Source organism: Radiomyces spectabilis (genome assembly GCF_025331425.1).
Source record: "Radiomyces spectabilis strain NRRL 2753 chromosome Unknown BYT42scaffold_5, whole genome shotgun sequence".
Classification (NCBI taxonomy): domain Eukaryota; kingdom Fungi; phylum Mucoromycota; class Mucoromycetes; order Mucorales; family Radiomycetaceae; genus Radiomyces; species Radiomyces spectabilis.
This window is the reverse complement of record NW_026251930.1, coordinates 57958-71569: the sequence shown is the minus strand read 5'-3', so window position 1 is coordinate 71569 and position 13612 is coordinate 57958. Positions and strand designations below refer to the sequence as shown.

The following is a 13612-nucleotide window of genomic DNA, read 5'->3' as shown; positions in this document are numbered from 1 at the left end:
CTAAAACAAGAAGTATGTGCTTTACTTGGGTGCACAAAATTCGTTTCACTCAGCGCAACGAGCCCGTGACTGTAGTTTAGCCGGTCAGCCGAAAGCAGCAAGCTTTGAACTTTATTAGATCATGTTGGACGGCCACTTTTCATGTCTTTCTTTTACATTACTATTCATAAGCTAAATTTAGCCCATTTAATAGAAACTATTCTCATGAAACCCCTTTAACCAGCTCCTTCCTCCTTTTTAAACATCTTGGCAAGTCGTTCACCAAATAAAAAATGGCATATACAGTAACGAAACTACCTTATTGGTTTTGTGAGTCAGCGTAGGCAAGTTATCGTACATTCGTATTATTTTCCTCTTAGCAGAAAGGTATGTATATGACTGTACTCCTTCAAACTTCATTGTGGCCAGTTACTAGATACAAATTATCGCCAGAGTCATACTTATCAACTTTTGTCCAATTACTTTATCAATGCAGGAGGCCCTTTTTTGCTTCATTTTGGTACGCCTTCGTTTTCAAGCAGAATTGTCTAGACCAACTTTAATAGACACTCTGAACATAACCAAAGAGCATAGCTTGTTAAAGCGTCAATAAGAAGAAAAAATCGAGGCACACCAGTGCTTTAACAACCGACTCAATTGAGTCGATCCAAAAAGTAATCGAAACCGGTCATTTTGAATTGCTGTTACAGTATTTCACTGGATTTTTATCATCAATCGGCTTATGTCTTTTTGTAGTAGGTAATGCTTTTATTCGAAAATAACTTTAGGTCACCAACTTCATCCATAACTGAAAAAATAAACCGTAAAAAGCAATCGACTCAACTGAGACGATTACCCTACTCAGTACTTGTTAACTTTAACTTAGCGACATTACCTCGCCTCTTTTTTCAAATTCGATTTTTTTGGAAAAAAGAAAAAAAAAATTATCCAGTTAGACATCAAGTTCCTTCAGGCTTGAGCGTCAAATTGATGCAAAAATTTGAATCAGCGTGAACCCGTGTTCACTTGGACATTGCTAGATCTACCAGGATTTGCCACCTCAACAATCCAGATCGGAGGTGTACAATACTATTTTAGATCCATGACAAGGAAAATTGGATAAGCTGCGGTGCTACATCTGCTCCGTTGCTCAAATTCGTAAAAAGGTCACCTCACGCCCAACTCAACTGAAAAAGAGTTTAGTTATCCAAGTGGTAATGGTATCATAAAACTGTAGTCATTATCTTGGTTTATGGAGTATACAAAGGTAACATGGGAATTAGGGACAAGTATTCTAAGCGGCCACTGAAGGTTGAGGTTGGGTTTCTGTCGCGGCGGTGTTGGTTTCCTTCAACAATTTTTCGCTCTATCAGGATATAGTCAGTATCTCCTTTTTTTTACCCACACTACTTCATCAAACCACATCCAATAGGTTTACCTGAATCTTTTTTGCTTCGTAATGAACGGCGGCTACCTGAGCAAAGGTTTGATTTGCCAAGCCGTGAACCTTTTGACCCGTAGGCGTTTGAAGCGCGGTTTGAGCGGCGTTTTGAACCTTTTCTTGGATTTTATACTTTTGATCAATTTCCAACGCCTTGTCCCAAATGCGATATTTCTCGTCAAATGTCTTGACACTGGATTGCAGAGCGGACAAATAGCCAGTAAAGCGGTTGGAAAATCCATATTTGTGATCGTAGGCCAAACCCTTGGCCACCACTTGATCTTGCAGCAAGTATCCGTGAGCGAGAATCTCGGCGGCAATACGCGATTTTGCCTTGGATTCCTGAGGCGTCTCAGTACCATGGGTAGTTGACTGATCGTGCGCTTCCACGGATTTTTCAGATTCGTTGCTGGAGGATTCCTCAAAATAGGATGACACATGAATATGGCAATTGTCAAGTAACGCATCGCTGAGTAAAATGGCGGTCTTGGCAGCCGATTCACGTTCAAATTCGATCACAGCCACTTGATGGGCACCATCATCATCACTACACGATATACAGTCCGTTTCCACTCGTTAATCACCCATACGATAAGTTACTGATCCTGCTTGCTCCTGCTTGACCAAACCAGTTCTGCCATGTATTGCCAAGAAATGCATGTACTTACGTTGTCAGTTCGAACTGCTTGAGTTTACCGCAAAATGAAAAGAAGTCCTTGACTATCGAACATGAAACCGCCATTCTTAGCACCGAGGATTGGCGAGCAGGATATAGGGCATCAAAAGACTTACCTGTCTTTTCTGAGGATTGCAAGGAGATGTTCTTCACTTGTACAAAAGTTGCTGAAGGAGTTTCAGGGATCTAAAAGTTGAAGGATGATGAGTCATCGTTTTATGATAATGAGGTATTCTTCGTTGAGTACTTACGGTAACGTTGTTCCAGGCAGGCATAATGATGATATGAATATGGTAAAAGAGAGTAAAGAAGAAGAAAGGTATTAATAAAGCCTAATTAGGTCCGGGCAATTTATTTGGAAAACAGAGTGAGTTTCAATGCCAAAATAATTGGCATGTGAAGAAAAAAAAACCAGGGCTGTCTGTGCTTTCAATTAACATGTGAAAAGAAGCCACAGCGAAACACGTGAAATTAAGGTTGGCGGACTTGGCAGTTCGTGTTGCTGCAAGGAAAAAGCCGATTAATGAAGCATGCCGGCGGTTGTGTTACCTGCACGAAATGATCCACACTTGAAGCACTGACATCATACGATTTATATTGGGAATCACTTTTTGGTGAACCGATATTTTTTGTGCGGCAATGCTTTATCATCATGAAACCATTCTCATCTTTGGACGATGTTTCAAGCACACTATCGGCCGTGTCCACTCGAAAGGCGTTTCTATATAGCCGGTTTGAATATCCAGTATTACATGTGTCAGTGCCTCTAATATTGGCCTTCTACGCGACAGATTTTCATGTGATTTTTCAATTATTGAAGAAAAATATTTGAGACGCTCAAACCTTGTTCCATCCTGAATTTTGAAATGGCTTACAATCGTTGATGTCTCTTCTGTTTCCCTCCTCAAGTGGGAACAATCTATTCCCTTCTTCACACCATTGGTATAGCTTGAGAAAGAGGCATGAAGACCTCGTGCAATATGTCGCGTGAACAGATCTTTGATAATTGGTCAAATAAATTGTTGACCATGCTTATCAACTGGTAATCACATTGTAATTCACGAAAGATACTGTAGGATGGTTTATTGGGCGTATTTTCCGACGTAGAAATACCCTGGAACATCCAGCCGAGAATCTGGTTTTAATTTGAGGTTAAGATGCTTGGCTAAAATAGAGACTTATCCTGTAAAATAGTGCTCATAAATAATGCACGTTGTTACAGTCGATAAAAATTCGTGAGATCGTTTCGGCTGGTTGATATTAACTACATAGCGTCCCATATCCTTTGTTCATATGTGCTATAGGATGATGATCCGAAGTATGAATGGTAAATTTGATGCATGGATCATACAATCTTCCATGCAGGAAAAAATTTCGGCAACAGCGCCTCTAACCAGTTTTATCAATAAAATAAATAGATGATCCTGTAACACGGTCGAATCATGCAAATAGCCAGCAAATGACGGTGGAATGATTTCCATCATGAGTGACAAAAACGAATACGCACTAATGATTGCATAGTGGAACTGCGGCGTCCCATATCTCATGAATACAGAATTGGCCTATATTGATAGCTATTTGGTAAGAAGAAGCGAAATCATGGCGTGCAAGGTTGCATGGTAGAAACATATGTAAATTTCTTTATACAATGCGTAATATAGCATCACAAATACAATTTGAAGAAAATCAGTGCAGGCTAATTGACAGTAAAGCAATTTCCTTAAAGGATCTTATCATTGTGCTCTTTGGCGACGAGATCGACGACGAACATTGGGGTCTTCCTCCTCACTCTCACTGTTGCTTTCGTCTTCGTCGTTGTCTTCGTCATCATCACGACTGTTTCTCCTACGACCGTTTCGATCACTGCCAGCTTCGTCTTCCTGATTGCTGTCAGTATCGTCCGGTCCCCAACCATCCGATTGCAATGAATTAAATCGCCGATTTCTCATGATGGCTGTCAATATAGCAATAATATTACGGGAATAAACCAAGTCGCCACCTTCGCTGAGTCGATTATCCTGATTTCGTCGAACAATATCGTCCATATCATACATACGAGAGGAGGGCGACCATGACGTTTTTAAATGAGGTTCCCATGTCCGAGACGTTGTAGAGGGTGATGCCATCGGTTTGAACAGTTTCACGGTGTCATCAATGCCGGAAACCGCCATGATAGGAAGAAAAGGATGTCCCTAAATCCAGAGAATGGGATATGAGTCATGTAGTCTATTGGAGTAACAAGGAAAGCTGGACAGTTACCTGAATCACATTGACGGTATCTTCATCGCCTTTCAGAATCTGCACAATCTTTGTAGACTTCTTGTCCCATACGAACACCAGACCATCGTCACTACCGGACACGATATATTTATCGTTGGGGCCATAAAAGTTCACATCTTTGATGGTCTAAAGCGTGATAAAATCAACCACTATCCTGCCACTTCAAGGGGTACATCATAGACTTACCCTGACATTACAGTGGCCAGTGTATTTTTGGCGATAACCAACCACTTCGACATCGTCTTCCATTCGATCGCGATCGGCAGGTACCATAATATTATTGTATACATCTTCCGACATGGAAAGGAAATCGCTATCAATGTCATCCATCGGATGGTCAGTGCTTTCAGTCCAGAACTCTGTCGTATTCTCGTGCTCGTCATCACTGACTTCTTCGTCTGAGCTTTCTTCGTCCACATTACCATGGTAAGCACGTCGCACCGGGGCAGTCTCCGCTTCAGAATCGGTGACTACATCTTGATGCTGACGCGCGCGGGATGGAGAATCTGCAGTTGACGAGACCTGAGAGGGTTCATTTCTACTGGGACTTGATTGTAACCTTTCATTGTCGTTTGATATAGCCAAAGATGCAGACCGTTGTTCCTGTTGTGAAGTACTTTGCTCGCCATTTTCCAAATTTGAGCCGGGTTCATCCGTGGATCCTCGTTGACCGGGAGGAAGAGACGGAAGTGGAGAAAACGGTGTGAATATGTACATGTATTCAAGCCATCTATATCGTTCTTTGACAAATCGAAGTGGATCGGGGTTGGATGAATCTGTGTCGTCGCTTTCGCTTTCAAGCTCGTCCAATGATACATCCATCCAATCGTTCTTGATGGCTTGTCGCACGTCATATGTGAACCACTTTATCATGGGCAACTCGTCACTACTTGAAATGCTGCTATCGTCATCATCCTCGTCCTCATCCTCGTCCATATCGTCCTTATCGTCGTCTTCGTCGTGTACATCGTCCTCGCTCTCCAAGTCTTCATCCAAGTCCTCGTCTTCACTCAAGTCCTCATCGCCAAATGAGTCTCTGTTGTCTTCAGAGTCCTCATTTTCATCTTCATCTTGATCAAGGGACACTCGCGGGTCTTCATTTAGAGCAACGTGGTCCAACGGATTTATCTGAGGACTCTGCACCGAATCGGAACCTGCATCATCTTTCTTAGAGCGCGCATAGTATGCAAAATCGGCAAAGTCGTAGGCTTTGTGAAGCCATTCTTCACGATCTTCGCATCCGTTGCTTCGTGTTCCCCCGGCGGCGATAAAATAACCCACGGCAAGGCACCAATATCCTTCCCAAATCGGCGGCACGAGCGATTCGGCTTCCTGCATATATTTACGGGCCAAAGCCACTTCTTCCTCAGCCACTTCATCCAATCCGTTCTCGGTGTCTCTCATAGCCACTTCTCGTTCATAGACCCGCCGTAAATGACAAGCTGCTAACATGGACAGTTCCCAGATGGCAAGTGTGCGCTTTCGGTACTGTTCAGCTAGATCCATCCCTTCGGATGTGCCTACGGTGTACCTGGAGAATTCGGAAAGCATCTCCAATGCCTCGTTCAAATCCCCTTCGTAAAACGCCTCATGAATAATAGCCATGTCATTAAAATAAGAAGCGTTGATGCGACCGAGAAATCCATTTCCTTTGTGTGCAGATGATTGACTAAAGGTGCCGTTGCTGCAGCCAGCTCCATATGTTGGTGAATCGTTCATATGGAAAAGATAAATGTCATCCGCCGACCAACTGCCTAGCAACTATTTCATTCCGTCAATAACCATTTCATCGCAACTTTGTCCGTAAAAGTCCACGTACCTCCTCTCCGTTCGATTCACTGAATTTGCATGCGGTGATGTGCTTATTCCGCCGTCGTCGACCATCCGAACTTGCGGTAAACCGTTTAATACATCTCGAACTATTGGCGTGTGTCTTATTTCTTCCTGCCCCGCCCCCACCGTTACGCCCGGAGACCATCCGTCGGTCGTGCAGATAGATGTAGTCGTCCATACCAGCAATAGCAAAATACTGCGGATGGATCTTGTTAAGGGAAATCGTGTTGATATCGATACCGTATCGACTGTAATCAACGAGTGGCTCAGAGCAGCCTTCGCGAACGCCTTCTCTTCTCTGAGATGGATATTCGCGTGATGGCCGTTGTGTGGCGGTAAGGAAGGAGCGGGAATTGTGTGGTGTGCATATGTGAGGTTCGCGAAGATCGAATTGACGGATCGTGCCTACGGTTTATGGCGTAAAATACATCAGGAATCACATCCTTCTTTGTTATCCCTGATTGAACTATACCATCTTCGGAGCAAGTAAGGAATTCATACGGGTTGTTGTCGTCAATGGCAATGCGTTTCACGCGATCGTCATGACAGGTATAAATATGCATGGGACGGTGCATATCTTCGGCGTTGAGGTCGAAAACACGAACTTCGGAATCGCCCGCCGCCGATACAATGATATGGTCGTTTGTCTTGGGCATAAACACAGCAGAAAAAATATTGGCTCGATGGCCTTTTTACAAACGCAGCAACAACAAGAATATTAGTGGGCATGTTATACAACAGGGTTTTTCTCCCGCTGTCCAGCAGCATACCTGTTTCAATGGTGATATTGTACTGATAATCGAGATACACGGACCATAGGATCAGGTTCATATCGTCCGAGCCGCTTAAAAGTTGCTCACCTCGCCGGGACCAACTATAACACGTACGATCAGTGATCAGATTGGGTTGAATTCTTTGGTGAATGAAGGCCATTGACATACTAGAGTGAGTTGACGCAACCAGTGTGACCCGAAAGCACCCGCTCGAGCGTCATGCGTGCCATCATTTGCTCGTCCCCATAGACATTCTGAACTGTAATAAGCATGTGAGCAACAGAGCCACATTGCCGAAGTCGGGCGAGCCTACTCACCGAACCGGTTTCTAATGAGTTCTTTGTAGGACCGATAGTGGCTGCTGTAGCATGCTCTGTCATGTAACAATTGTTGCAAAGAAGAAGGCATGAGCCAGAATCAGATAATTTGAGAAGAACAAGTCAATGGCAAGAAGGGTTTATTGGGCGATGGTTGGAAAAAAAAAAGAGGAAAAGAATGGGTTGCAATATGAACAGAACGGAAAAAGCTGAGAATCAAAAAAGAGCAGATGCTTCAACAAATCATGCCCGCAAGGAAATTAGCCCTCAGCCATTGGATGTTATCAATCCACAGGACACTCAAGATCCATCTCCAGCTGCCATAGCGGCTTCTGCTTCTTCCAATTCGTCTTGCATGATCTTTTTTCGTGTCAAGGCGATTTTGGCAAGATCTAATCGTTGATGTTTCTTAAATAAAAGAGCCAATTGACGGTCGCGGTCCATCCGAGTCTGTACTGCTTTCAGATAGGTAGCCATGTCCAGGATACCGGTCTGTACTTGAATCACCAGCATATTCATCTTAATCTCCAGTGCCTGTTTTCGATCCATCAAATCTTCTTCCGCTTTAGTGGATTGTTTAGACGACAACGCCGTATTAACTACACGCATTTCGTGCTCCAAGACCATATTGGACACAATACTTTCCACACTAGTGATATCCGAAAAAAAAAATGGTTAATCTCACCTTTGCTTTTTTTTTTTCTATGTAGCCAAAATGACATTTACCTGTTGAGTTCCTCTTCTGCTTGCTCTAATTCTGGAGTATCTGCTGACACCGTTTGCTTACCAGCGGTGCTCTTTTCGGGAGCCGCTGCTTTAATCTCTTGCTTTGCTGATGATGGCGGTGTTGTCATGGATGAATCACTCTCGGCAGCAGCCACGGAGGGCGATGCAGGATTTGAGGTCACAGACGGTGATGGCACTGCGGTATTGGCTGGCGTCTGATATGGACCCGCAGTAAGCCCTGCTGCTGCCATCAGTTGCGACGTATCGTTCTGTACAGCGTCAATCACAAGCCATCTTTCCGATCGTTTCACGACATCTTCCGATGACAGCGGCTCACGCATGTTTACTTGAAGCTCCAAACGGCCTCCTGTTTTCTTACGATTGGCATCCACAAGCTAGAGGCATAGAAAGTTCACCAGTTTACATTCGTTAATGGTCCCAATCCGGGTCAATGAGCGAGAAAAAAGAAGAGACTTACATCAAACCATCCGGATATGGAACATTTGGTTAATAGTCGGTCCAAGGGCAGAATAACTTTACCTAACGAGATGGGCCGTCGAAATAGACCGTAGCTGTATTTCTCGTGAAACACTTCAAGTGTAAGCTTTTTACGCTGGATATACCGGACAAACAGACGATTGGTACGTAAAATGGGTATCTGCAACTCGAAATTAAATTCTGAAGAATCGTTAGCAAAAAAGAAATGAGTAGAGTATCGGTTATTGTTACCTGGATTAACACCTTTTTGTACAGGTGTTTCACCTTTGCCCATGGCTGCTTGCGCCGTATTTTCAGGGGGCCATCCACCAAAGTCATAAGTCACAAATGGGTTGACTTGATGAGCTACTTCAAGTGTTTGTATACCCGATCCTCGTATAATTTTCAGCTCCAGTTGATTCGGTGGGATGTGATCCAGAATGTTGCGATAGGTATAATCGACTTGCTCGAAATGCAGTGATGGCGTTGGAGCATCCGGTGTCTGATCATGGTACGAGCGTAACCACACTAAATCCGCAGCAAACGCTTTCTCTAATTGGGAAAACCGCAGATTGCATGAATCCGACATGGACTTCCCTCCTTTTGATGTACGTCCACCGGCCTGAATGGAAAGATTGTGGCATACATCCACTTGGTAGGACAACTGGGTGCCCAGTTGTTCAAACGTTTGATTGCACGCCCCCGGGCCGAATTCTTTAATATGTCGCATTTTGCCGTCTCCCAAGTGCAAATCCGGTTTGTCGGGTATATTTTTTTCAATCTCGTGAATATCGGTGATGTCGCCCTTCTTCACTTGAATACCAAGCTGTAAAAGATTCTTTGATGTTTTTATCATTTGCTTCGCCACCACCAGGTTTCCGAGCTCCTTGTAGTGCAATGCAGCTTCTTTGTATTCTTTCTGTTTCTCGATAATCTGCTGCAGCAATTTCTGCAGCGCGGCTACTTGCTGGTCATTAATGGGCGGAACCGCGGAGGTGGGTGTTTCAGCGGGTGATGTTGCAGCGGGCGACGTTACAGCGGGCGATGTTGAAGGTTCCTGTATAGGAGAATTCGACTCGGTCAGCATAGGAGGCTGTTGTTGGGATGGAGACGGTAAAGTAAAAGATCTTGGTTGAATGGGTTCCGGTGTGGGGGTAGATGTGGGGAGGCTTTCATTGAGATCGGTGTAATGTTGCTGCAAAACTTTGGAGTGTCTCAATAACGCAACAGCTTTCTTCTTATCACCTTGCCTTTTTGCATCAAGTGCCATTTTCTGATATTGCTGAGCCTTTTCCTTGAGTTGCTGAGGGTCTAGGGTTTCGAGCTCCATCACAATATCCATGTCTTGTCCCATTTCACCCTGCTCAGGAGTGCTCAGGTCTGGCAATTCCTTTTGCTGTTGCTCCGGTTCTTTCATCACGGTATCTGAAGGCGTCGATGTCACATCTACAAGCATGTCGTTTGATGTCTGCGGAACGTTCGATGTAGTGGTGGCGGGGACGGATTCAGCCTCTGTTGTTGCTTCGGCTGGCATGTCTAGTAGGTAGTTGGTAGCGCGCTCGATATCGTCATCAAACATGGATAGAGCTTCCATTGCCTGAATCTGGGAAAATCCCATATTCATCAATTGCAACGCGGCTTCAGTAGGCTTTTTTGATTGCGGAGGTCGAGCGGATGGTTGATTATGGACAGGCTCTGGGGCGGACGATAATGCTGACAATTCGGTCTGAGCGCAGAAGCCGCCGAAACGGGAGGGTCAATCCTAACGACATTCTAAACAAAGTGTATCCACCACTTACCAGTAAATGAGGATCATTATAGTCATCTTCCGTCAATTCTACGTAGACATCGTCGCCGTCTTCTTGGGCCAGTGTCACATAGGATTCCAAGTCCAAGTCGGCAGGTAACGCGACCGGGTTCTTCTTTTGTACTGGTCGCTTCTTAGAAGCGGCCGTCGCACCATGAGGCGATGTGAGGGCTTGAAGTTGTTTCTATCGTAAACCATGCCGGAAGCAATGCCGTGACAGTTAGAGCATTTGTCAGTGAAAACAACTCGCACTCGGTAAGATTACCAGCAACTCGGGATCGTCAAGCTCGGTTCCATCGTCCATGGCGTCTGTTTCTGCCGGAAGAGGCGCATTGAGTAACGCATCAATGTCTGGAAAGTCGAGGTCATCGGTCACTTTTGTTGGTTGTCTGCTGGCAGACGAAGTTCGGGTCGGTCGTCCACCAAACATGATAACTTTGTCGGGATGCAATTCTTCTCATCCGCCTCATTGTGTGCATCAGCCTGTTTCAACTCCCGAAATCCTGCGAGTCACTGGGTCCAGTCACGTTTGCTCAAGGACGCCTCATTCCCGAAAAGGAAATGTAAGGCCCACAGCCACACCGAATGGAAGATTCTTTGCTTGATACAAAGCCTGTATCAAGTGAAAATGAATGAAAGAGGCTTGTATCAAGTAAAATCGGTTTATACAAGGCCTACATAAATTAAAAACGATGCTTGTCCTTATCCAACCATCTTAAACAGAGTGGACGACTGCATCAATGTCTTTTAAGTCTTTGCTGGCGCTCTTGTTACTGATGCTGTAGGTTGCAAAGAAAGACTTTATAACGGAGTAGTCAAAGGCATCTTCAGCGGGTCATTTATAGTCAGAGAATACTATTGGCGAACATTAAATGGCCGCCCAATTGGAAGTGTAGGATCAACTTGTGGTTTGCAAAGGTTGAGGCATGGAGCTGTGAAGCGCAACAATACACGAGCACTATCGGCGATATACCAGAGTCGGTTCACTTTTTATCGGCAAAAAAACGCAAACGTCTGCGTACTCTCTATCATACCATATTCGACAAAATGTAATGTCGATGTAACAATCCTAAACGCAGTAAGAGGCATTTATTATCGTTATCGTATTCTATGCTAGTCCGGTTTATGATGACCAAATGAGTCAGCAAAAGCATGTTTGAATTGAAATAAAATTGAGAGCGGTTTCCCTCTTTTTACTTTCTTCAAGTCTATGAGATATCCTTTTTGATTCTTGCAAGAAAAACCAAGGGTGGCAAGAACACACCACATGGAATAAGAAAAAGAAGTGCGCGAACGACGATTGCAGAGTCTGCTCAGGCATCACTTCAGTAGTTGCTTTAGGAAACGCACATATTTACGTGGAACTCCTGTTTTCTGCACCACAGATAGGTGATTTCGATTATATAATAGTCAAAGAGGAAATACATTATCTTCGGTTTCCATGGCTTTAACATACCGCGATACTTGTGTTATTTGTGCATCCAATCGTCAAGTTAGCAATACAAAGTTTAACCAAATAGCGAGTACGCAAAACATGCGTGTTAGTTGATATGTATGTTTAATGAGGCTTTTGCCAGCGAGCTTGCAAATACAGTGTTTCCAAATGTGCATTGTTTGGGAGGGAATGATTTGGTACGAGAGAAAACACGCGTCACATGAGCCAATAGCAAGCGATCTTTCGCTGGCCAGTGGGTCACCGTGTCCGAATTTCCCCTTTTCAATAAAAGCATGATATGGGAGGCACACAGAGCACAGAACAAGGACGTCATGGTTTCCACGTATTAAAGGCAAGCGACTCTTTCACCGCCTTCCATTTACTAGAACAATGACCCCACTGATACCATGTCATTAGGTCAAAGAGAATTCACCCGCGTTTCTTGCCGGCATTGAGCAGTTCTTCGATTATATTATCAGCATAAATGGCACTTCTCTGGTACTATTTTTCGTATACAAAGACGCACGAGAGCATCGTAGCTAAATCAATTCATTTGTGAAAGGAAAACGGCGACAGTCAGATTCTGTTAAAGACGTTGGAAGAGTCCAAAGATAACCCCGTGACTCTGCAAGTGTATTCGAGTAAGGAAGATGCCATTCGAGGTAAATTAACACTTGGAGGCACAACTTCTCCTGAAAGTGCTTTGACATTAACACAAATCAAAAGAGGTGGTCATTACTCCTAATGACCAATGGCATACCGATCCAAACGAAAAAAGCTTATTAGGTACGAGCATGATGGATGTCTCTGTTGCTGGACTGCGGTAACTGAATGCGTCGATATATAGGTTGTTCAATACGCTTCTGTACTTATGAACGTGCGGGCGAACATGTATGGCACATCTTGGAGGTACTTCCGAATTCACCGGCTGAAATGGCAGGTCAGTCGTATTTGTGTTCAGTTGGACGGCGTTGCGGGCGAGAGCTGACGGCATTTGATATCACAGGCCTTATTCCAGAAAGCGATTTTATCATCGGCAGTCCACACACTGTTCTGAGTAGTGAAGATGGATTCTACAACTTGGTAGATCAGCAACTGGGAAAGCCATTGCGCTTGTATGTTTACAACACTGAATGGGACAGCTGTCGTGAAGTAAGTAAAATGTACTCTCCCAAAATATGGGTACCATTTACCAATGGAATTGGCCATAGGTGATTATTATTCCCAACAATGAATGGGGAGGAGTGGGTTCACTCGGCTGCGACGTGGGTTATGGATTATTGCATCGAATTCCTCAACGATTACCTGCCCAGGAAGATACTGGCAAAGCCGGTGAAAGCGTTAGCAGCGACACCAATTTCAGTTCTGCCGATTTTGTCGATCATTCTACAGCGCGAGCAAGCGAATCAAATACATCGCAAGTCCACTCACTCGACGACAATACCACGACTCGCTCATTATCGCAGGAACACGCTCTGAAAGAAGCACAAAACACCGCATTGCCTGAATCGCCTCAGCTCGATCATCGAGACGCCTCTGTGCGACAATCCTCAGAAGCGTAACTTGGCTTTGTCTTGTACCCAGAGTATCCAACTGTACTATATGTTGAATTACAAAAATAAACACAACAGTGATCTGAAAATGAGACGCAAAATATGATCATTTGACTGAGGGATGACCCCACAATTGTGGTTGACTATCTGAAATTAAGGACGCCTGATTTGAATCATTATTTTATAGCATTTCCTGGTGCAATCACAGAATCGATTTCTGTATTACTTGATGAAGGCCTTTGTAAAGCACCTTGCGTTTCTTGGGCGCAACGGTCATCATGCTTGTTCTCAACGGTTGATAATCAGTTTTGATGG

General features: G+C 44.2%; 4 protein-coding genes across 4 annotated transcripts; 1 reads left to right on the top strand and 3 right to left on the bottom strand.

The window, feature by feature from the left end:
• Positions 1-1149: 1149 nt before the first annotated feature.
• On the bottom strand, positions 1150-2417 carry BYT42DRAFT_564618 (uncharacterized protein). The gene is made up of 5 exons (XM_051567759.1): positions 2348-2417; positions 2213-2282; positions 2089-2140; positions 1418-1967; positions 1150-1345 (listed from the first exon to the last, which is right to left on the bottom strand). Exons 1-5 carry the CDS (start codon positions 2369-2371, stop codon positions 1274-1276), a joined length of 768 nt encoding a protein of 255 aa, XP_051424183.1. The 5' UTR covers positions 2372-2417; the 3' UTR covers positions 1150-1273.
• A 1242-nt stretch (positions 2418-3659) lies between these two features.
• Positions 3660-7480, bottom strand: BYT42DRAFT_564615 (WD40-repeat-containing domain protein). Its single transcript, XM_051567758.1, has 8 exons — positions 7300-7480; positions 7151-7241; positions 6980-7083; positions 6682-6897; positions 6196-6614; positions 4563-6137; positions 4356-4502; positions 3660-4288 (listed from the first exon to the last, which is right to left on the bottom strand). The coding sequence occupies exons 1-8, from the start codon at positions 7388-7390 to the stop codon at positions 3830-3832; spliced, it is 3102 nt and encodes a 1033-aa protein (XP_051424182.1). The 5' UTR covers positions 7391-7480; the 3' UTR covers positions 3660-3829.
• BYT42DRAFT_564612 (uncharacterized protein) lies at positions 7481-10753 on the bottom strand. The gene is made up of 6 exons (XM_051567757.1): positions 10575-10753; positions 10302-10493; positions 8755-10228; positions 8504-8703; positions 8026-8420; positions 7481-7948 (listed from the first exon to the last, which is right to left on the bottom strand). Exons 1-6 carry the CDS (start codon positions 10737-10739, stop codon positions 7600-7602), a joined length of 2775 nt encoding a protein of 924 aa, XP_051424181.1. The 5' UTR covers positions 10740-10753; the 3' UTR covers positions 7481-7599.
• A 1266-nt stretch (positions 10754-12019) lies between these two features.
• Positions 12020-13426, top strand: BYT42DRAFT_564611 (GRASP55/65 PDZ-like domain-containing protein). The gene is made up of 7 exons (XM_051567756.1): positions 12020-12096; positions 12162-12242; positions 12307-12406; positions 12471-12530; positions 12592-12684; positions 12751-12896; positions 12956-13426. The coding sequence occupies exons 1-7, from the start codon at positions 12043-12045 to the stop codon at positions 13304-13306; spliced, it is 885 nt and encodes a 294-aa protein (XP_051424180.1). The 5' UTR covers positions 12020-12042; the 3' UTR covers positions 13307-13426.
• The last annotated feature ends 186 nt before the right edge of the window (positions 13427-13612 follow it).